Below are 23,243 nucleotides of genomic sequence, written 5' to 3'. Positions count from 1 at the left end.
TTGCCTGTTTTCTATACCCTACTTGCAGTCATCCCTATTGGCAAAATTTCCTTTCTCCATTCCCATGTTGGCTTAGTTTTTAAAGTACTTTCTGCATCTTTATGGCTATACTATTCTGTATGTGTTATTATTCTCCTCCAGGATCTGCATCAATAATCCTGTTCTCTCCTTTTTTCTTCAAACCCTCTCCCCAACTTCATCATCATCCAATTTCACTTTGGATTATAACCTTTTGCTTCTGTTGTGTATATGAGCCTTAACAGCATAGCTCTAAAATATCCTCTTTGAATATGATGATCCTAATCCACATTCTTCTGATGGGAGGATCCCACTTAACTCTTGCCTTCTTCCCGTCTCAGATAAATTCCTTCACCTCTTTATTAGTTACTGTTCACAGTTTCTCTTGTTGAGTGTTACTTTCTCACCCTGGCTCCCTTGAGTAAGTGAAAGTGCGAGATTATTACCAGTAAATGTATTGTTGGAAACCGCACTTCATGTGTGGTAACAGTCAGCTGTAAGAACACTCTAGACTCCCAGAAGTTTCTCTGTATGGATGCACCCTGTGGCATTATGGGAGTTTTTTTTGCACTGTAATAGGAGCTGCACAGTCTCTGAAGTTGAGAACATTTATTGCTTCTGTCACACAGGATCCAGGAATAAGTGTCCTGCCTGATGAGGGAAGCAAACGTGACTGCTGGAGATTGTATATCAAAAGGTGCTGTAACATGGGCTCCCAAATTTAAAATTAGAGCAGAATAGTCAGTCTGTTGAGCCTTGAAATGCACTTAACAGCTTAATGTATGTCATTTCTGTTTTTGGCAGTGATTCCAGCAGTCGGGTGTGTGGAATTTCTTCCTGGTGTACCGATTTGTTGCTTGAGAATATCCTTTCCATATTTTTTGTATTAATCACTTTCATTATAAATCATCTTTTTTTGGGGGGGGGGTCTCAGGTCTGTGGTACAAATTTCATTTTGGATTTATGTACCTTTATTTGACTTGTGTGAAAGCCCACATGGTTGGTATGCCTGTGTAACTGTGAAGGGCTCTGAGAGCTCCACAAATCAAAATGATCACAGGGTTTAAGGAATGGTGAAAATGAAGGTTAGTGATTGTATTCACAGTTTGGTTAAGAATCTCTCATGAGATGGCATAAATGCTGCTGATTGTGAGAATGACATGATGTATTTTACTTGAAGTGGTTGTGTAGTGTGCACGGTGTTTGATACCAGATTTTTAAGAAAATGTTCTGTAATTGCTGTGGGCCCACAGCCCCCTCCCACTGTCTTTGTGCTGTTGTCCTGTTAAACTTGGATCTTTCCATCCTGCCCTTTTCCTTGTGGTTCGGGTACTCGGGAGTACCGTATATATCTTTGTTCTAATAATGAGGAGGAAGAGAGATCCAGGGGGCAGCGGCAGATTGTGTATGTCATTGGACAGCCCCTGTTATTTATCTTCTGTATTAGTCTGCATTAATTGACAAGTCTTAAGGACACTCCTCCAGCCATGGAACAGCATGGTCACTTGTGTCATTAGTGCTCTCTTTCCAAAAGTTGACCGGGATTATCCTACCCTGACTTGTCATCTAAGTGACTTAGCAATTTACCAACATTGGACTGCAGACAGTATGGATGGACACCCTTCTTCTGGTAGGTCTGGCTAGTTGTCAATTTTGATGAAGGAAACTATCTTTTGTTTCCCATTAAGTCAGTATTTTGTTCTGGTTTATTCATTTGCCATCAACCCCATTCAGTCCTAATTATTTCTACCCTTCCTTGAGTGTTCATTTCTTCTGAAAGTGCTAACCAGATAAATGTGAAGTTTTAATTGGTTTCGTATTCAGCTTCTGCCACTGCTTAAGCACGTGTGTGTGTTTCTCTCTGCCTCTGCAATTCCTCTACCTTCTTTTTCTCCCTTTGGATTTGGATTTTCTTGACTTGGGGGACAGTTAAATAGTCCCTCACCAGTGAATTTTACAGGACAAAACCATCCATTTCTTTCTCCCTAAACTCTATCTTGCTGTGATGTAAGGTCTTACTAGCTTAGCTTTGGGCAGTGTTCTGCTTTTGACTTTGGTACTGTAAGGGCTACTCATTTTGTTGTGCATATGTTCTCTGCTTTTGCAGTTTTAACTTCCTTCCCTAGTGCTTTCCAGGTATTAACATCCAGTTGACTACCCAAGAAAAAATGGCTGTTTTTCTTGGATCACACCTTTGCCCTTTTTTGTCAAATGCTGATACCCCATATCCTTGAAGAGAAGTGACTTTTCCTGTGCTTTTCTGCATAGTCACTTTTAGGAATGCTGAATTCTGTGGATATCCCCAAACAATAAACATTTGTTTGAGTTTAACCAATTCATGCCACATGTCATCCTTGCAAACTGTATTGCTTGACCTTTCACCAGACTTTTCTTGTAGGTGTAAGGGAGACAACTAGAGTAGTGTAAATAGGAGTTGGAGAAGGTCTCCTCTATAAATGTTTGACTAGACTGCTAGACAGGATTCCAGGGAAGTAAATACTGTGGGAAGAAATATCCAGGGAATTGTTATGGCTAGGCTTGTATAGGCTCTAGGGCCGATAGCCTAGTACCAACCTATGAACCTATAAAAATATAACTGGCCTGTGTATAAAACTAGAGACTAAAAATATTTTCGCTGCTTGTACGCAGTTATTCATATCCATAAATAAGAGGCTTCAGTTTCTCAATTTCTGCAGTCTTTTGTTTAGTCTCTTCCTGCATATCCTTAGCTGCCATAACCAAAACCTTTTTAATCTATACTCCTAACTGGTTCATTTTACTGTGTCCCCATAAATATGGGGCATTGCTTGAAGAGGACAAGTGTTAGTATTGTAGCAGCTTCCTACTTGCCAGTTTTTGTTTTCTTGAATGGATACCTTGTCATCAGCTATAAAAATAAAATGTAGTCATTGTGCCCTTGGAACTGCTGTATTTCTATTGGCTCTGTTTTCATTATGATCCATGGATCCGCTGCATCACTGATTGTCCCTTAGTATATTTTACTTCCACTCTTGGTGGAAGGCTTTTTATGCTGTTTAGATTGACATAGTCTATTTTAAACTGTCATTATGGCAACACTGGACTCCGGCAGTACTTTAGTAAGGCATGGGGAGTGCAGTGAGTTGTTGTGATTACATTGCATGTCACCTTTGCTTTGGAATTTCTGTGTCTCTAATATTTCCTACTCATAATGTTATTGAGTGGTGTTTATGTTCATGTTTGAATGAAATAACATGCTCAATGCAGGATGTTTGAACGAAATAATATGCTTAATTTTGGTAGGAAAAAGTGTTCATTCTTCTACCTTTGTGGCTGTCAACAGATTTAGTCTTTTAAAATTGTATGTGTTATTACCTGAAAGGCAGTATTTAACAAGGTCCTTCATGATTAATGATATGCCCCCAGAATCCTTTGAAGGAGAAATACTTAGTAAAGTTACAAAGTACTTCAGTTAAATAAGTCAAGATTGCATTTCGTGTACTTTGCCTTTCTTTTAACTGGCATTATGACCATAGCTCTCAACCTTCCATCGCCAAAACGAGGAACACTCGCCTTCATAATGTGGAACAAATGGGCAAAATGTGGAACACTAACTAATGGCTTACTAACAACTTCAACTAGGAAGGTCATAGGATGGTTAAAATATGCTGGTTTTACTTATAAAGAATATCCTTTAATGAATGAATATGATTAATTTTAATTTACCATGGATTTCACTTAAAAAAAATTCCTAACACTGAATGTGTGACAGACTCTTTCAATGTGGAACTTTGAGGAATTTTGAGGAACATGAAGTTTTTAATACCCCAAATGAGGTACGTCCCTCGTAATGAGGTACACTTGAGAGGTATGATTATGACTGGTCTGGAATGCATGCATAATTTAAGTTTCAGTCTTGTCCAGAATATTTGATAGGTAACTAAGAAACATCCCTGTTTTACATGAGGTTCTAGATGGTAGGCCGAAAAGTAATGCTAACTCTGTTCTTGTGTATGTACTTTTTCAGAGCTTGATCATCAGATTTTTTATAGAAATGTGGTTTGCATTTTTTAACAAGTTTGTTCTTCGGACTTTACACGTAAATTAATGATAATTTCAAGAGCATTTTCCATTGTCTTCGTGCATTATATGTTTTTCCTCGTAGCTTAAATATTATTCTTTATATCATATATTTGTATTATTCAATTCCCATCAACCCACCCATATCATGCACCATCTTTATCACTATTTTATTTTTATTGATCCCAAATATCCCATTTATTTTTAAAGCACTTTCTCCTGCCGTTAAAGATTCCACTTCAGTTTCTTTCATTTCTTTTGAAATGCTCACTACATCGTCTGAAGCTGATTTAGTCTTCGAGTTCTGTTTTCTTGTTATTGTTATTGCATTTTTTGGCTTCCTGCAGTGTAAAACTTAAAAAGGCCTTATTGTGTCTTAAAATTTCTAGCAGTAAACACCAGTCCAAAAACATCATCTCCATAGCACAGTTTGTTTACCCAGTGTTTCTATTAAAGCATTCTGTAAGGACCTTTACATTTAGTCAATTGCATATTTTCCCCAAAGAGCATCTTCCCAGTTTTCTTTTGCTTCCTCTTCACGTCTCCAGTAGCTACTCCCCAATTAGGGGAAGGGTCTTTGAAGCTTGCTTGGTGTATAAAAATACCTGTGATCAGGGTACTTTTGGTTTAGATGGAGGTGGAGTAGTATGCTCTGTTTTCATGTCTTCCTCCTTCACTTGTTTTATTAATTATCTGCTTCCTCATATTTCCTGCTTGTACTGACCAAAATTAGAGAGTGGACACCCTCTGGCCATCTTCTTAGATATAGAAAAGAACAACTAGGTCATGCAGGAAATTGGAATGGAGAGACACTTCATTTGTTTAGGGAAAAAGTATTGTTCAAAGACTAGGCACAAGCTGGCATTTGCGAACTGGGAGTAACTTTTTTGCAAAGCCACCTTCTGCAGTTACTCCTTTAAATTAGTGGTCTTGTTTTCTGATGGTCAAGTCTATTTTTACTGACTGTGGATTTTTCTATAGGTGGCAGTTTTTTCCCCATTTCTTGAATACAGTCTTTTTCTCTGCCCACTGGAGGGCTACGTTTGGTTTTAATGCAGGTGTGTGATGGAGAAACTGTGTGCGCAATTATTTTGGTTTAATTTTGCTTCAGGTTTTCACTTATTGGCTGAGGGACTTGACTACTTACCATGTACATGCTTGCTATTGGATGAAGTGGTCCCATTGGAGTTATGAAAAGATATGTTATAGCAGACCCCTGATGACTCGTAGCATAGGTATTGATCACATCTTATTAACATGTGGATCCATTATTTTTATTCCTTACTCTCTGGACTGCTACATCGAAGACATTTGGTAACTTATCTGTTGGGCCAGTAGTGGCTAGTGTTGGTTGAGGGGGAAGCTGAAAAAGGATGGCTTACATTGAAGCTCTTTGCTTAGCTTGTCCTGACCATTGTTTATTTGTGCCATGTGAATATATCCTTTACTTTAATCTTAACAGAGGCTTGTGGTCTTCTCATGTGAAGCAGTAATTCATGCATTAATCTGTAAATAGTTATATTGGTATTATTTTTGTTTTTTTCTTAGTTTGTATTGTAAACATTTTTTTTTGCAGTGGAAGATTTTTGTAATTGAAGTATACATTTAATATACACGAGATTTAAGAGTTACATATTTAGAATTTCTGTTACCGTGTATTTGCCGTTTGCTTGATCAGGGTGAAATACAAGAACTAGCAAGTAACTGTCTGTGGATAAGCTTGTTGGGTCACCCTGTGGACTTTTTTCCATCACACACTTAATTGATGCACACACTGCTGTCATAGAATGTCACTGGCCTGCTTAACCCCATTAAACACTCCAAGGTTTTTCCTTTAATAAATCACTGATCCTGTACCTTTAGTCTCCCCAGGGAGGCTCGTCTGACAGCTGGGAAATCCCAGATGTTGAACAGGAGAGGTTATTCAGTGATTATACAGCCATGTTACCCTAGTAGTCGGTGCAAAGTGGTGGTTATTCCTACCAGGCAGTACATTAATTGGCAAATAACCAGTCTTCTACTTGATACAGAAGGTGGATAGACTGGTGTTAAAAGTTTTTTTGGATTGATGCTTGTTGACTGTCATGAATGTATATCCTTCCCCCACCCCCACCCCCATTTCTTCCTGGCTGGGCTCCACAATGCTATAAAGGACTTGGTGATGTTCCAAGAGAGATGTGTGTTGTGGGCAGGAAATTGGAACACTGTCTTTAAACAAGGTAATGTTAACTCTGAACACTGAACCTTTCAGGTCCATTCACTGGCCCGATGTATAAGCAGATGTCTGGGTAGTGTGGGATTAATTGATGTGCACAGGGTGGGCACATTTGCTCCCCTACCACAATTACATGTTACCCTGGTAGAGTCACATCACTTTCTAGGACTAACAAGATAGTAGCATCTGGGGAGCATCTTCACTGGATCACGAGTTTGCAGTATGCTCCTGTAATGCTTTCTGACCACTTTCCTTTGCTTTTGACATTTTATCTAACCTTCACCAAACATGATTAGCATGTAAGCATGAATTTATTTTTCTGTATGGGTTGTTGACTTGTGTATGGCTAAATTGACCCAGCTGTTAGAAAGGGAAAGGGCTTCCCATGGGATGTGTGCAGTGCTGATCCCCAGTCAAGGTAACTTGCATAAATGAGGTTGGGAGCGCTGTGCCAATACTTTGGGAGAAGTTGTATGGGTCGCATTATGGCCATACTAAGAAGTCTGAATTTTGCAAATAAAAAAAAAACAAACAAAAAGTAACCATGGTGTGAAATTGACTTTTGGCTTTTCCCGGTTAGGGGTCGCTACAGCAGAACTCTGGTCCACTCATGATTGGCAGTGGATTTTTACGGTGCCGAGTTGCCAGCCCGACGCCCAACCTTCAACAAAGGCATGCCCATTCACGCTTGCACCTACCTGCATGTCTTTAACGTCACTCAACCGCGGGGAGGACATGCAGACTCCACACAGAGGGCGCTCCAGCCGAGAATCGAACGGGAGAATCTCTTGCTGTGAGGCGACAGTGCTAACCGCTGCACCACCCACAGTGTAAAATATATCTAAAAAAAGTCTGAAACATACACTGAAAAGCAGTAGGAAACACTTTCAGTCAGCCAAACTCTTCAGTCCAAGCTGTTTTTATTCTCCCAACATACAAAGACACAGATTGAGCGCTTTCATCCCCTGAAACTGGGGACTTCATCAGAATCTAACTGCACTCCATAGTACAGCCTTTAAATGCTGTTAAAATGAGTGATATCGTCACCCTTTAAAGATACAACTACCTTAATGTTCAAATGGAATGCACTACAAACACCTTTTAACACAAGACCATTTTAAAAAACATAATTTATAAAAAAAGAACTTTTTATATTCCAGGACATTCGTCAAATGTAAACTTAAAAATTGTTTAAGATAAAAAATCAACCACATTTTATCCATTGACTTGCTTTAAAACATATGTATACTGTGTAGTTGAACCACTCCCCCCCCCCCCCCACACACACACACACACACACACACACACATGCACACAGACTAAAATACACAGTACTTATGAGGTAGCTTTCCTCACTAATATTGGTTTTAAGGATACCATTTCATTAACACCTGGTGCATGGTTCGCAGCTAGTTTTATTTGCCACTTAATTTCCCTTTCCTCTATATAATTCTTGTAATCTCCCCCTCTAGGATTTGGTCGTACTCGCTCCACAATACCAAATAAAAACTGAACATAATTTCCACATACTAATGAATGTTTATATTTCTTGTAGCAATCTGGTACTGGTGCTCGTATATTCTATCCCTAAGATGCCTTTCTGTCTTGCCTGTGTAGTAAGCTGGACAGGTTTTACAAGCTGCCAAATATATCACCCTTGATGTTTGACAATTTCCTTTTTCAAAGAAAACCTTAGACTTCAAAATGTTTTGCAGGGTTACCATGTTCTTAGCTTGTATGAACTTGCATTGTGCACAAGCACATCTTGTTGTACCACTGTTACCCACTACCTGACTTTTGTTAGTAAGTTCAAATTCCCCTTTTAAATTGTGCCCAGTTTTATATACAAAAGTGGGTTCCTTCCCAACAACTGAAAACATTCTAGGATTATTTTTAAGAATGGACCAATTGTTCTCAAATATCTTTTTCACTTGTTTAACTTGTCCACAAAAAGGAATCACCATAGCCCTATGAAATTGTTTCTTCTCTTCCAGATTTTCTTTTTCCTGTAGTACATCACCTAACAGTGGTTTAAAATTTTTATCCCACTCACTTTTAACATATTTTACGTTTTTCTCCACTATGTTAGCTGGATACCCTCTTTCGTAAAATAGTTGTGCTACTTTTTGTAACTCTCTATCTACGTCTCCCTCATCAGAAGTCATACGGGCAACTCTAACTAGTTGACCTGTGACTATATTATTTTTTTGATGGTGGGGGTGATTACTAGTATACTCTAAGTAAGAATTACTAAATGTGGGTTTTCTATAAACATTGGACTTAAATCCTTTACTGATTTTTTTGTATAAATGTATCCAAATAATTAATGCTTTCTACACTACTAGTGTATGTAAATTTCAAAAAAACTAGATGAATTATTCAAAAATTCCACAAATTCTCTTATTTTCTTCCATTCCTGTCCACAGAATGAATACATCATCCAAAAACCAAATATATCTAAACCACTCATTAGGGAAAGTTATAGTTTCTTCCCATTCTAAAAGCACCATATTAGCATAAATGGGGGCACATGATGCCCCCATCGCTACATCCTTATTCTGTTTAAAATATTCTCCCTCATAATAAATGTAATTATAGTCTAATACAAGATGTTCTTCGTGTTTCACTGTTGCAGTCGTCACATTTGGGTTATCTGCTTGCAGGTAGCCCTCAGCCGGCCTGAATGCCAGAGTCTTGGATTCCTGTGTCGGATGCTGTCTCTTCTTTCATGACGTCAGGTCATCAGGGGTATAGAACATGCAGCTGATGTCATTACATCAGTCTTTCTTGCTGTGCGGTGCCCGAAGCAGAAGCAGTTCACAAGTGCCGGTCGGCCAACCCCTGAAATTTTCGTTTTCGAGTTTCAGAACCGAAGTCTTCAAAAAGATAAGTACCCCGTTGGGGATCTTTTTTCTTGCTCCAACTGATGTCAATAAATGTTAACAATTGTCTTACCTGTGGAAAGCAAATACCTCATAAAGATTTCCATTCCTACTGCATTCCTTGCTTAGGCCCAGACCACGACATCCCTCATTATTGGTTTTGTGCCTTGTTCAACCCCCGAACTATTCGTCGTTGGGCTATCTTTGCAGAAAATTATTTTGGTACTCTGTATCCGTACTCCAAAATGGCTTTGTTAAGCCGTCTGACTACCAATCTTCCGAAAAAGCGTAAGGATAAAGACAGACCGCATAGGTGCAAAACTGCCGACGATGCTTCCATTAAGCTAGTCGCCAGTCCGCCGGTACTCAGGCACTTTCGCAGCCCCTGATACCCTCTATGTCAGATTTGCAGGCCTCTGCTGAGACCCATTCGGAGTCCGGTGTGCCGCGAGATGCTTCTTCGACTATGGAACCTGCGGATGTCTCTACCGTGGATGGGTCCGGAGCCGCTGTGCAGGCACCGGCTTCTGAGGGTGTATTCAGGCCTACAGACTTGCATTTTAAACCGACGCCATCTTCTTCATCCGGGTCTAAAACTCGCACCATGCTTAGAAAACTGGCATCCAAACTGCATGCTCAGGCCCATATGCCTAAAAAACAAATGCTTCAAATGGCTAAAGACCTTATTACCTTAATTAGGGGAAGCCAGCCTTCCCCCTCTGAGAGACCTAGAACTGATTTTCCTACTGATTCTTCTGATCAGGACTCTGATATTTCTGTTCCTTCTGATTACCAGGATTTGCCCTTCTCTACCTATGAGGATTCTGATGCAGAGGAGTCCATTCCCTCTGCTTCCACTCCAGAAGATTTATCTTTTGGTGAAAGCTTGCACACTCTTAGGGAGCATTTCCGCTGGGAAAGCCAGGATTACTTTGACTCCAAAAAAAGGCTTGGGGAATTCTTACTCCTTCCTCAGCACAGGCCTTTAGCTATCCCTCCTTTTCTGGACATTGTAGATGATGCTTTCTTGGAATCTACCCTTTCCCCAGACACCTTACCTCCAGCTCCTAGAAAACCTGACCGGTATTACAGAGTACCTGACTCTCACAAGTTCCTCTTCATGAATCCTACTGCGGATCCAGTGACCATTTCCCAAGGACCAAAAGGCATTAAGGTTACTGCTGCCAAAAATCCTACCCCTTCTGACAGAGATTCTAGAGCCTTGGACAGATGGGGTAAGAAGGCATACACTTCTGCTACTTTGGCCATTAGGGCTTTAAATTGCCAGTTTCTTATGTTAAAGTACCAGCAGCGTATTATGGGACTGCTTAAACAGAAAATGATGTCGATTACTGACTGTGCTGAACACAAATAATTACAGGATTTAATTCACTCTGCAGAACAAGTTGGTAAACATACTTTGCAATGTGGTTTTGACTCTTTAGAACAGGGGTGGGCAAACTTTTTGATTCGTGGGCCACATTGAGTTCTAACAGTTGACAAAGGGGCCGGAACAGGCCCATGAAAAATAGGTACAAATCTGTACGCTGTTTAACATAAAATTTGCGTACATAATTATGTAACCCCGCCCACTCCACTGAAATTGTGGGATACAGCACACTTGTTATACAGAGAGAGCACATTTTAAATTTATTGTTTGAACATTTTTTTCAGTAGGCAATAAAACAAAATGCATGAATCAGCAATGACAAAACTGCCCAATTCAGAACATTTCCATCATAAAAGTCTACTTAATTATTAACATGGTTGCCACCTTTGTCTCATCCATTTCTCCTGGCCAAGGAATAATGTATGCATGTTGCACTCTGGCCTTAATGACTGTAAATAAGAAAGAAAGAAAAAAAAATGGCACACCCATAGTAACACTTACAGATTGCTTTAATTTTATAGCAAGACATAATGGGATGATGTTGAGACTATGTGGGACTAAATATTGCACAGTCATTTTTACATCACTGACAAATCAATACAACAAATCACTACAATGAATTCCCAATGAACAAAACTGGACTCCCAATGACCATGAAACCATTTAACAGATTTAACTTTCAGGCAGGTGAGCTGGACCACTAGGACTCACTTTCGGTCAAGCCTTAATTGCAATATAACTACTGAAACCCAGTGAATAAAACATAACAAAAATAATTAAAAGCATAAAAATACAAATCAGACATAAATGCACAAAACTGTATTGGGTACAGCATATAAAAATAGCTTAATACCTCTGTAAAACAAAAACATTAACACCAGTTACCTAGTAAATATTGTGAGAAGATTCATCTGGAAGAGAAGGATTCCAAGACCATTTTACCTCAGGTAACATTGCATGAGCATACACAATGGCTCCCTAAAAAAATGTTTTCATTCTATTTTTATATGAATACAGTATAGGAATTTTAACAATGGCTTCTGAGGTGCACTCCAGTGACACTATGTCCAGGTCCTCTGGACCATATCAAACTAGATCACATTCTTTGGGGCATTTTAAATCAAAAGTAATATTAGGACTTATGGAAAATGCTGCACAGACAAGAAGGGGACTTGTATATTCAAGTGCCTGCTTACATATTAATCCCTTGTGAACCAAACAGAACACAGTAATAACTGCTTCTTCTTACCTACTTAATAGTGTACTTTTAGGAGAGCTTAAATTAATAAGCTAGTAAATCATTTTACACGCAGATACATTTTCTGTCAGTGAAACTGGACATCTATTTAACTTCAGCAGGTTTTGAACAGTGATGCTGCAATCTATACACACACACACACACACACACACACACACACACACACACACACACACACACACACACAGAATCTTGTCAGCTTTCATAATTCACTTTCTCTCTCCAATCGCTCGCACACACATACACTCTTCACCTTTCAAACCTGCATTCAATCACTTTCTCTCTGATCGCCACACACACACACACACACACACACACACACACACACACACACACACACACACACACACTTCACCTTTCAAACCTGCATTCACTCACTTTCTCTCTCCAATCTCTCACACACACACACTCTTCACAATTCAAACCTGCATTTACTCACTTTCTCTCCGATCGTTCACACACACACACTCTTCACAATTCAAACCTGCATTCACTCACTTTCTCTCTCCGATCATTCACACACACACACATACACACACACACACACACACACACACACACACACACACACACACACACACACACACTTCACCTTTCAAACCTGCATTCAGTGATTCACTCACTTTCTCTTTCCTATCGCACACACACACACACACACACACACACACACACACACACACACACACACACACACACACACACACACACACACACACACACACACACTCTCTCTCTCTTACCCTGAGTAGTGCTCGGTGTCTTCTGTTCAATCCATCCTCATGTTGCTGCTGCTGCCATTAATCCTGGGCCCGGCTCTGTTTCAGGGCTCGCTGTATCCCCCAGCCTGCTAACGCCATTAATCCCAGCTCCGTGAGCTCGCTATATCCCTGGCCCCTTTGCTGCTGCCATGAATCCGTTTCAGGGCTCGCTGAGTCAGCCTCTTCTGTTCCACATGTTGCATTCCCGCTGACTGTTAACTTAACTGCCAGCCAGCCGGAATGATGATGCGAGCTCCTTGAGCTCAATTTCGACCGGCTGGTAGCCTGACGGTGCTGACGTCATCGCGCACGTGATGACGTCAGCCCCGACAGCGCGAAAATTTAAAAAAAAAGAAAAGAAAAATCTGAAATGAAGGGGTGCCAAGTTTGGCGGGCCAAATCAAAACGTTTAACGGGCCGCATGTGGCCCCCGGGTCGTAGTTTGCCCATGCCTGCTTTAGAAGCATCTTGCAGGGCTGCTGTCACTGGGTCTGTACTTAGAAGGCATGCTTGGCTTAAGGAGCAAAACTTGCCAGATCATGTTAAAGCTAAATTACTGGATGCTCCCTTAAACCAAGACCGCCTGTTTGGCAACAAAGCAGACGTCCTCAAAAGGATGGAGGAAAAAGCTAAATCTATGCAAACTGTTAAAGATTTCCTACAAGTACAGCCTCCCAGATTTAGTAGGCATTGGCCTTCAAAGAATTGGTCCTTTCCAGTCTTTTCCAGGCCTTCTCAGTCCAAACCCAGGAACAGCAGACCACCTAGGTTACAGTCTCAGGCTACGCACAGGCCTAAGCAGTGGGGGTCTCCCACTTCCAAAGCAGAGAGTAGTAAGCCACCCCCCTACAGAAAAATGGCACAATGACTTAACCTTAACCCTTCCAAGCCCTGCTCAACTGCCTGCTCCCTTAGGAGGAAAGCTCACCCAGCATGCAAAAAAACTGGGAACTCATTATGCAGGACAAATGGGTTTTGAATATAGTTTCCCAAGGATACAGATTCCACTTCCACACCCTACCAACCCCAAACAGTTGGCCAGACCTACTCCCAACAGCAGGTTCTCTGTTTTCTAAGTATCAGGGCTATTCAACCTGTCCCAGCAGAACAAAGGGAACAAGGTTTTTATTCCAGACTTTTCCTGGTACCCAGAATAGACAGCTCCTGGCATCCTGTCCTGGACCTTTCTATTCTAAACACCTTTCTGGTAATCCCAAAATTCAAAATGCTAACACTTCAACAGCTGCTTCCTATGCTAGGCAAAGATGCCTGGTTGGCAACCTTAGACTTAAAGGAAGCTTACTTGCACATTCCAGTAAGGGAATCTTGCAGGAAATACCTACGCTTCAAGGCAGGCTCCATGCACTACAAGTTCTCTGCACTTCTCTTTGGCTTATCTACTGCGTCAAGGGTATTCACAAAGTGTCTAGCTCCAGCCATTACATTTTGCAGGCAGAGAAATATTCAAATATACCCATACTTGGATGGTTGTCTGATTCAGGCAGAAAGCCAGGACTTGCTATTAAAACATCTGGCATTCGTAAAGAAACTTCTAACCTCACTGGGGTACACCATAAACGAAAAGAAATATCACCCAGTACCCTGCCAATAGATTATATTGCTGGGAGCAAGCTTGAACACAACTTGCCAGATGGCTTTCCTCACTCCAAAGAAACAAGTTTATTTAGCAAACTACTTCAAACTATTGGCCACAAAGACCCAGCTGTCTGCAAGGAAAATTCTGCAAGCCTTGGGGTTCATGGCCTCTTGCATTCTACTAATTCCGTATGCAAGACTGCATATGAGGAAACTACAATGGTATCTAAAAAGCCTATGGTGTCAACATTCTCAGGACCTGGAATCAATGATTCCTATCATTCCTTGTATAAAGACAGAGTTCTTTTGGTGGGCAGAGGCCTGCTACCCCAACAAGGGACTCCCCTTCACTCTACCCCCTGCCGCCCAAACCCTAACAACAGACGCATCAGACTATGCATGGGGGGCTCACTTGGCAGGGCAGTGCATTCAGGGCAAATGGAACCGGAGACAGATGTACCTGCATATTAACCAGAAAGAAATGTTAGCTGTACAGAATTCCCTGACAGCCTTCAAAGACCGCATTCTTCCAGGACAACTATTGGTAAAGACTGACAACACCACTATTATGTGGTACATAAACAAGCAGGGGGGAACCCACTTGTACCCTCTCTGCAGACTAGCCATGGCTCTGTGGAACACAGCCTTGAGCTACCAAGTGCACCTACAAGCTCAATTCCTGCCAGGCAAGCTAAATTCACTGGCAGACGACCTAAGCAGAAATCTCATGGACCCACATGAATGGAAACTGGAACCAAAAATATTCAACCTCTTGAGGAACAAATGGGGGACTCCAGAGGTAGACCTGTTTGCCTCCCCTCAGAACTACCAATTGGACAAATTCTGCACAAGGACTTCCCACAGTCAAACTTGGAAAGTGGATGCCCTGTCCTTTACCTGGGAAAACCTCTCGGTTTATGCCTTTCCCCCTCTGCCTCTCCTCTCGAAGGTTCTGCAAATGATCAAACAGGGCAAGCCAAGGACAATACTGATTGCACCAGACTGGCCACGCCAGCACTGGTACCTCCTCTTGTGCAGTATGACACTACTGTCCCAGCAGGCGGGCCAGATTCTGCACCCTCAGCTTCAAACCCTGAACCTTGCAGCCTGGCTAATTTCTTGAGCTCTCCAATAGCATCCCTCAGTAAGCAGGTGCTAGATGTCATTCAGGAGGCAAGGAGGCCTAGTACTGGAATAGTACTGGAATATCTTATGCGGAAAAGTGGAAAAGATACTTTTCTTGGAGCCAGACTCAGGGGATGGGCACAACGGTACCCAGCTTACCTTGTATTCTTCAGTACTTAACAGAAATGCTCCACAAGGGCCTATCCTTCTCGTCAATTAAAATTCATGCCTCTGCCATTTCAGCACAATATAATACTGAGCCACCTCTCTTCTCGCACCCCCTGCTAAAGCAATTCCTTAGGGGGGCCAAAAATGTAAGACCCCCCACCCCCCCAGGAGAGCCCCTACTCCAGCCTGGGACCTTAACTTTGTATTGGAAAAGCTCACTCTACCTCCTTTTGAGCCAGCTACAAATGCAGAGTTGAAATTCCTTTCTTGGAAAACAGCCTTCCTTCTAGCCATCACTTCAGCAAGAAGAGTGTCTGAATTACAGGCCCTCATGCCAGTGGAGCCCTTCATTGTCTTACATGCAGACAGGGTTTCCCTCAGGACAAATCCTTCCTTTTTGCCCAAGATGGTGTCTAGTGTGGCCGTAAGCCAGTCCATTCATTTGCCTACTTTTTTCCCTAATCCACAAAAAAAGGAGAACGAATACTGCACTCTCTGAACATGCACAGACAACTTAGATTTTATTTGGACAGGACTAAGCCCCTCAGAAAATCTGAACAGCTGCTAGTTGGCTTTGCTGCAGGGGCAGAGGGGAAGGCCATTTCAAAGCAAACCATTTTTAAATGGATAGCCCATTGCATTCATTTCTGCTACAAGCACCATGGAAAACCTACTCCACAGGGGATAAGATCACATTCCACCAGGGCTGCAGCTACCTCTACAGTCTTTCTCAGAGGAGTCCCTACCAGGGACATCCTAGAAGCTGCTACCTGGAGCTCTGTACATACCTTCACCAAGCATTACCACATGCCTATTTTTTCTAAATCCAGAGCTGGTTTTGCCACTGCAGTCTTGCAGAGCTTAATAGTCCTTATGCTCTCTAACTTCCTTCTTCCCCCTTCCTTAGCTTTGGGAATCAACCCAAATGTGATGACTGCAACAGTGAAACATAAAGAAAATAGTACAGTTGTCTACACTTACCATACATGTAGATGCTCAAGTGTATTCACTGTTGCATTCCTGGTTACCCTCCCTCCAGCCCCCTGACTTCTCTTGACTCTACCTTTCCTTCTTGTTTGGTGTATTTAAATTTTCTGGTGTATTTGCTTTTTGTTGGAGGTGTACCATAATATATAATTGCTTCCCATTGTGGGTGCACCTGACATCTGGGGCTAGAAAAACTGATGTAATGGTGTTGGCTGCGTGTTTTATACCCCCTGACGACCTGACGTCATAGAAGAAGAGACAGCATCCGATGCAGGAATCCAAGACTCTGGTATTCAGGCCGACTGGAGGCTACCTGCAGGCAGATAACCCAAATGTGATGACTGCAACAGTGAATACACTCGAACATCTACATTTATGGTAAGTGTACACAACTGTACTGTCCATAAATTCAGAAATCAAACTTATTTTGTCATCAGAAAAGTCCTTATGTTTTTTCATACTTTCTAAAAAGAGCTCTATCCCTTCACTTTTTAGAGTGGATGTATATAAGTTCACTATATCCACCGTAAGAAAGTAAATGTTTTCTTCCCAGAGATTATTTTTTAGCCTACCCAGGAAGTCCCAAGAATCTTTCAAAAGGTGGTCTACCTTTTTGTTAACATGTTAAACCACTTGTCTGTTACCACCCCAAAAGGGTAGGTTTTAGGACCTTGCCCTGCCACTATGGGCCTAAACTTAAGATGTTCCAAACCTTTATGAGTTTTGGGAATCCCAAAAATAGTGGCTGTCACTGGATGTCTAACTTTCAAAAAATTATAAATCTCTGGTGAAATTCTTTCATCTATCAAATATTCTTCCAAATAATAGTCAATGCTGCGATGTGCTATATTTATTTCATTAAGGGAGGCATTAGAATATGTTTCTGTGTCATAAAGGATCTCAAATATTTTCTGAGAATATTGCAATGCCCCACATAACAGTGTCCCCCCTCCCTTATCTGGCCACATGACTCTGATAGAATGATCATTTCTTATCTGTTCTAACAATTCTTGTTCTTTTTTGGTCAAATTATGTGACATACTCTTTCTTCTTTACTTTTCAGTGCATGTATATCATCTGTAGTAGCTTTTTCTAGTACACTTCAAGTAGGTTCTGACGGTGGGTTAAAGGTACTTCTCATCTTGACTTCCTTTTCCTTTCTTCCATTTGTATTTTGGTTCTGAAAAATATATGCTAAATTGAGTTTCATCATAAATATTTTTAACTCTAAAATAACATCAGTATAATTAAGCTTTCTTGTTGGAACATATTTTAAACCTTTCATAAAAAGGGAAAAGTGCTCTTTAGTGAGCACAGTATCAGTATAATTATAAATATGGTATCCTTTATAAGTGTTTACTGTCCCTTCTTGGTGTGTCTCATCTAAAACATCAGGGTAGTTCATCTTTACCAGTGTTGTCTGTCCCTGGTTATCCACTGCTGTTGAGGCCTCTCTCCCTCTTATCTTGTCTACTACCCCCCCCCCCCTCCACTGATGCCTTAAAAAAGTCTTCCTATATGTAGTTTGTTTAAACTGTTGCCTGTTGTTAACTGTATAGGGGGACTGGTTCCATTTTTTACTATTATATCCTCTCTTAACTGGGCCACTATATTTTTTTCCATCCTGTATGTCTACTAATGGGTAAGCTTTCTTACCATTATACTCTGCTAAGTCTCTTTCTACACTTTCTTTTAAAAAGCTTGTCACATTTATTTTCAATGTCTTCCATTTGTTTAACATACAACTTGTCATATTGTGGAAACAACAAATATTGAATATCTTTGTTCAATTTCTCTGTCTCTGCTGTGAATGCACACATTTTAACATAATTAACTTCAATAATTTTTGCCATCAACTCAAAACCATGTTTGTTAAACATTTCTATAAATTCAGCATATACAATACCAAAGGGAAATGTATACACCCTTAATCCCTTTGGGACAATTAGTCAGACATTCTGAAAGATAGGCATTTCCATTTGTAAGGTTTTCACAGTGTACATTTTACTTTCAAAAGCATAAATCATTTCTTTTTAGCCACCCTTAATAGTACTAGTTTCATTGCATACAGTTTTTTTTTACCTTTTGTGTCATAATTTGAAAAGACAAATGTTTTTTTCAGTAAACATTCATAGTCCCAACTTTTTAGTCTCTTTATAGTTTCCCAAAGGATTCCTACAACTTGGAGTTCAGTAAGCAAAAGTTTTTTAAGAGCTACAGGAGAATGTACTAGAAGAATTTGCCTCCTACTACAGTGTCCTGTATTTGAGAGAACTGGCGAGGGGTCAGGAGCTTGACTTTGATGCTTACAGGACTGTCCTAGATTTGCCCCAGCTGTGATTTAGTGATGCAAGGTTCATAGGTAAGTACTAGTCTAGCTTCCGTTGTGGGCCATTTTAAGTCTAGCCAATTTCCCTTCCAAGGGTGATAATCAAACTCTGTACCTGTGAGGTAAACACCTTAACCATTATACCATCCTGTAACTTCCGACAGTGTGGGATCAACTTTCGTGCCCCTGGCCAAAGGCAAAACCGGAGGATTGGACAGTATCCTTTTAGAAATTTTTTTTGTCCCTTGGCTATTAAAGCTTTTTAACTATTTTTTAAGGTGGGCCAGTACCTAGTACTTGGAAGCTGACACTAATCCCCAATCTAGTAACAGGAAAGACTCCACCCTAGTCTCACCTTACCGTCCCATTTCAATTTTATACCAAGATTATAAGGCATTTGCCTCTGTATTAACAAAAAAGGCTGGCTAACTTTCTCCCACAGTTAATTCATCTCAATTAATCTGGCTTTATCAAGGTCAGATCTACATTTAACAACTTTGCCTTGGTGAGGATGATAGTGGAGGGCGCTGTGAATAGACGAAAATAATTCCTCTTATTAGCTGTGATGCAGAGAAAGCTTTGACACTGTATTGTGGTCATTTCATTTCAGCACTTTGTATTAGTTTCAGTTTCCCAAGGGGTTTGTCTCTCTGATGAAAGGCTTATGTGGTCAGTTGAGGGCAAGCATAAAGTTGGGTCCTAGGCTTTCACATTCATTTGACATTAATAAGGGTACTTGGCAGGGTTATCCCTTGTCACCCTTGCTATTTGCTGTGTACCTAGAGTCCCTGCTGTTCAAGCTTAGAGCAGCTTGGTTTGAGGGGTATAGGATAGCTCAGGTGCATAGAAAGAGTGCTCTCTATGCTGAAGGTCTCCTAATTTTTTTATCTGACTGCAAAAAGGACCTTAACTTGGTCTTTAGGGAAGTTTTTTGATTTGGGCTGCATGTGAGCTGTAAAATTAAGAGCAAGACCAGGGTGGTGTGTGTTAATTTTACTTCTAGGAACAGGCTTATCAGAGACTACTCTTTCATTGGGAACAGTAACAAATTCAGATGCTTTGGATTTTTGGTAACTCTCACATTGTCAGAACTAGTTAAGCTGTCCTTTGGGGAAACCCTCACTAGGGTAGAGGAAATGGTCAAAAAGTGAAAGGATATCTTTTTGGGCATGCCACAATGGATTCAGGCAGTTAATTGATTCATATTGCCACCAGATGTATATTACCTGCAAGGCCTTCCCATATCTCTGACTGCACAGGCCTAAGAGAAACTTAATTTGATCGAAACCTTTATCTGGAATACCTCCAAACCCAGAGTAATATGTGATGTACTTTCTTTCCCAAGTGACCTCAGAGGTTTGGGCTCCCCTGGTTTTGATTTGTATCTTGGGACATGTAAACTGAAGTTATTTTAATGCTTGATCTCTCCATCATGTGCCACTGCTTGGTAAGATATGTTATGAAACCATTTTGTGGGTAGAGGTTTGTGTTTTCATAAGATCCTCTCTTGTAGAGGATGACTGGATAGTGTCAGATTACCTGTAGGGGGCAAGATATTTAAAGATAAAATGGACACTGAGTTTTTGTGGTGCTCACAGTTGGCCTCCATACCTGGCCATAATTGAAGATTCTCAATGTTGGGATTTGGGTAAGGTAGGTCACTGGCATTTTTGGGAAAAACTACTTAGCAGGGAATTCTGTGTCTCACAGGCAGAGTTTGGCAGAGTTTTTGGTGAGGGGAACATACAAAATGCCCCATAAAACCAGTTAATCCAGGAGGTAAGTATTTTGAAGGTAGCACAACTCCTGCAATGGGATAGGTCTGTATTATTCATTGATTACTAGAGAGTAGAGTGGAGGTGGTGGGCAGAAGTTGGGTATACTTGGACGACTGTATAAAATATTAGTCAGTTTCAAGGTATCTTGACAGATAAATAAAGACTTGTTTTGGAAAGGGACGTGAAGATATCTTTACCTCACATTACTGGCAAGACCTCCTACAGTCTCCTAGATATACTAATTCTTGTAAATTGTAATTGCCCGGTTGGCAGTGCCATTTTAATTTTTTTGTATGCATTCAAGGTTACAAATGATGCTTCATGGGGTTACCCCATACTGTTGGAGATGTGAGGTAGAAGCTCTTAGACACTGGTAGTATAGTTACTGGGAGTGTCCTTCCTTGACAAATTTTAAAAATGATCTGCAGTGGGTATGTAACACAGATATCCTGGAGTCCCCACAGCTTTACCCCCCAACCCAGCAGTCTGCAGATTCTTACTGTTGGCTCTACCTTTTAATGCGTAACAACAAGAAAGCTTGCACCAGATGTTTGATGTCTAAAAACCTCCCCCTACCCATATAAGAGATCATAGCTATAATGAGTAATATTTCTAAAATGTGTGTTTTATTTTGACAGACAATATGCTGCACTTTCTGTGGCGAGAGTTCACAACACCAGAGGGCACAGTGCTTTACTATAACCCATTTACTGGCAGGTAAGATTCATTTTCTGCATCTGTGTTAAAACTGTGGATACATAATAATGCAGTATGGTTTAGACATGATCCTTGGAAGGTTTATTCATCTTTTAAGTAACTGTAGATGTTCATCATGTTTCACAGTTGCAGTCATTACATTTGGGTAATCTGCTGGCAAGTTGCCTCAGTCAGCCTGATTAACAAAGTCTTGGGTGCATACCTAACAGAGTGAATTTGTGTTTATTGCTGTTTTTATTTTGCAATAATTAATGTATTAGGAAAGGATATGGAACTTCTATCTAAGCATATGCAGGCAGAAAGATGAGTGAGAGAAAGAAGCATTATGCTTCAATTGAATGTTTCAGAATGCAGTTTGAGATTTTCTTTGTTGATTTTTTACAAAGATTCTTAGGTGAAAGAAGCTTAAAGATAGCACATATTACGGCATTGTTTGATAATACAATGTACAAAGAACTGCTTATCCTTAGCTGTGAATTGTGCTTTATGGTATTAAAGTCAGAAAAGAGACATGTTTCTTGTATTTATGTATGCATATGCATTAGAGGAAAGAGGGGGAGGGGGGAGATACGTAAAGTTTCATCTGTGGTTGCGGGCTTCCCCATGTACATTGAGTGGCCTTCAGGATGCTTGCTGGAGGGAAAAATGTTTGTGGTCCAGACCCAGAGGTCAATTGGTAAAATTTATATACAGAATATAAGCTTTCATGATACCTTTTGAAGCTGAAATTTTCAAGTAATGGCAAACAATGAAATGTCTGCTGTGCCACAGATTCCTCCAAATGTAACTCCTCATTACATGGTGCTCAGTAGATGAGGATGAGTCTACAACCCAAGCCCTGGCAACAATGTTTTCAAAGGAGTTTAACGGTTTCCTTCTTTCCTGATACTGATTTCAGATATGCAAGTTTTACAGCTAATGCCCTACATGTTCTGTTGTGTCTGGATTAGTAACTAACTTCAATGGCCGGGCTGTATCAGTACTTCCAACAGTGGACTGCAGATTTTACCCAGCCAGAATTTAGTAATGGTAAATCAGAGAAATCAAAGCATTCCGCAGAGTAATTGCTGTCTTCTAGATCTAGATTGCACAACACTGTACCGGTTCGAATTTCGCTTCCATTACTAGGATAATAACGTACTTTCATATTGGTATGTAAGCAAGTAGGGGACATAATCTGATTAAATATGTAGGGCTGCAGCACTATCTGTAACAAGTAGGGGACATCATTTGATTACTTTCACAAATATGTGTGCAGTTTATTATTCTGGCTTTGTCTTAATACACTTATTTTTGTCTGTTTAGGTAGATGTATTCATTTTGATGGGACAGGGATAAGCTGGTGAGGGGTATCTGAAATGCTGCTATTGCGACATCTCATGCTTACTGTGATTGATGTAGTTGTGGAGGGAATATTTGTTTTCTAAATGTGATCATGTTTAGTGATGTCTGCTGCATATGTGGTATGAGCATTGGAAAGCAGCACATTGTGGATACGCGTCATGTAGAAAGGGGTAAAGTAATTGTAGGAAGCAGATTTTAAAAATAAAACATAAGTAGACAAATTCACTGATCTATAAGTTTGTTCATGATGGTTGCAGAATGCATGTACACCTCACTTTCACCTATGGAGTACAAATTTCAGGGAAGTGATCTCATGAATAGTAGAATTTCATTTCTGCGATGTGGAGCTTCAGATCTTTGAGATTCACTCTTTTCCTCGGTTTTTCTGTGTTTTTTTCTCAGCTTGTCAGCACTCTGCATCTATTTTGAATGCCAACATTTCATTAGGGAGCCCATTGGAGACTCTTTCTTTTCTTTAGTTCTGTTTTATTGTAGGTACATGTCATCTAGAAAGAGGTAATGTAATTGTAGGTGCCAATTCCTCATAGACACAGACACAGTAAGTGCCTTTTTTTGCTTAGATGCAGAACAGAGTCGTAAAGAGTGCTCTATTTGCCAG

The 23,243-nt window shown here is 40.5% G+C and overlaps 1 protein-coding gene across 1 annotated transcript in view; it reads left to right on the top strand.

Annotated features, from left to right (window-relative positions):
- The window catches only part of SHPRH (SNF2 histone linker PHD RING helicase), a 1,609,144-nt gene that overhangs the window by 165,179 nt on the left and 1,420,722 nt on the right, over window positions 1-23,243 (top strand). The window contains exon 5 of the mRNA XM_044068807.1: window positions 21,202-21,280. Within this exon, the coding sequence (XP_043924742.1) occupies window positions 21,202-21,280 (79 nt within the window). The remainder of the gene's footprint in view (window positions 1-21,201; window positions 21,281-23,243) is intronic.

The sequence above is a fragment of the Protopterus annectens genome, chromosome 1.part0, assembly GCF_019279795.1.
Source record: "Protopterus annectens isolate FY-2018-M chromosome 1.part0, PAN1.0, whole genome shotgun sequence".
Lineage (NCBI taxonomy): Eukaryota > Metazoa > Chordata > Ceratodontiformes > Protopteridae > Protopterus > Protopterus annectens.
This window is presented reverse-complemented; position numbering and strand designations above follow the sequence as displayed.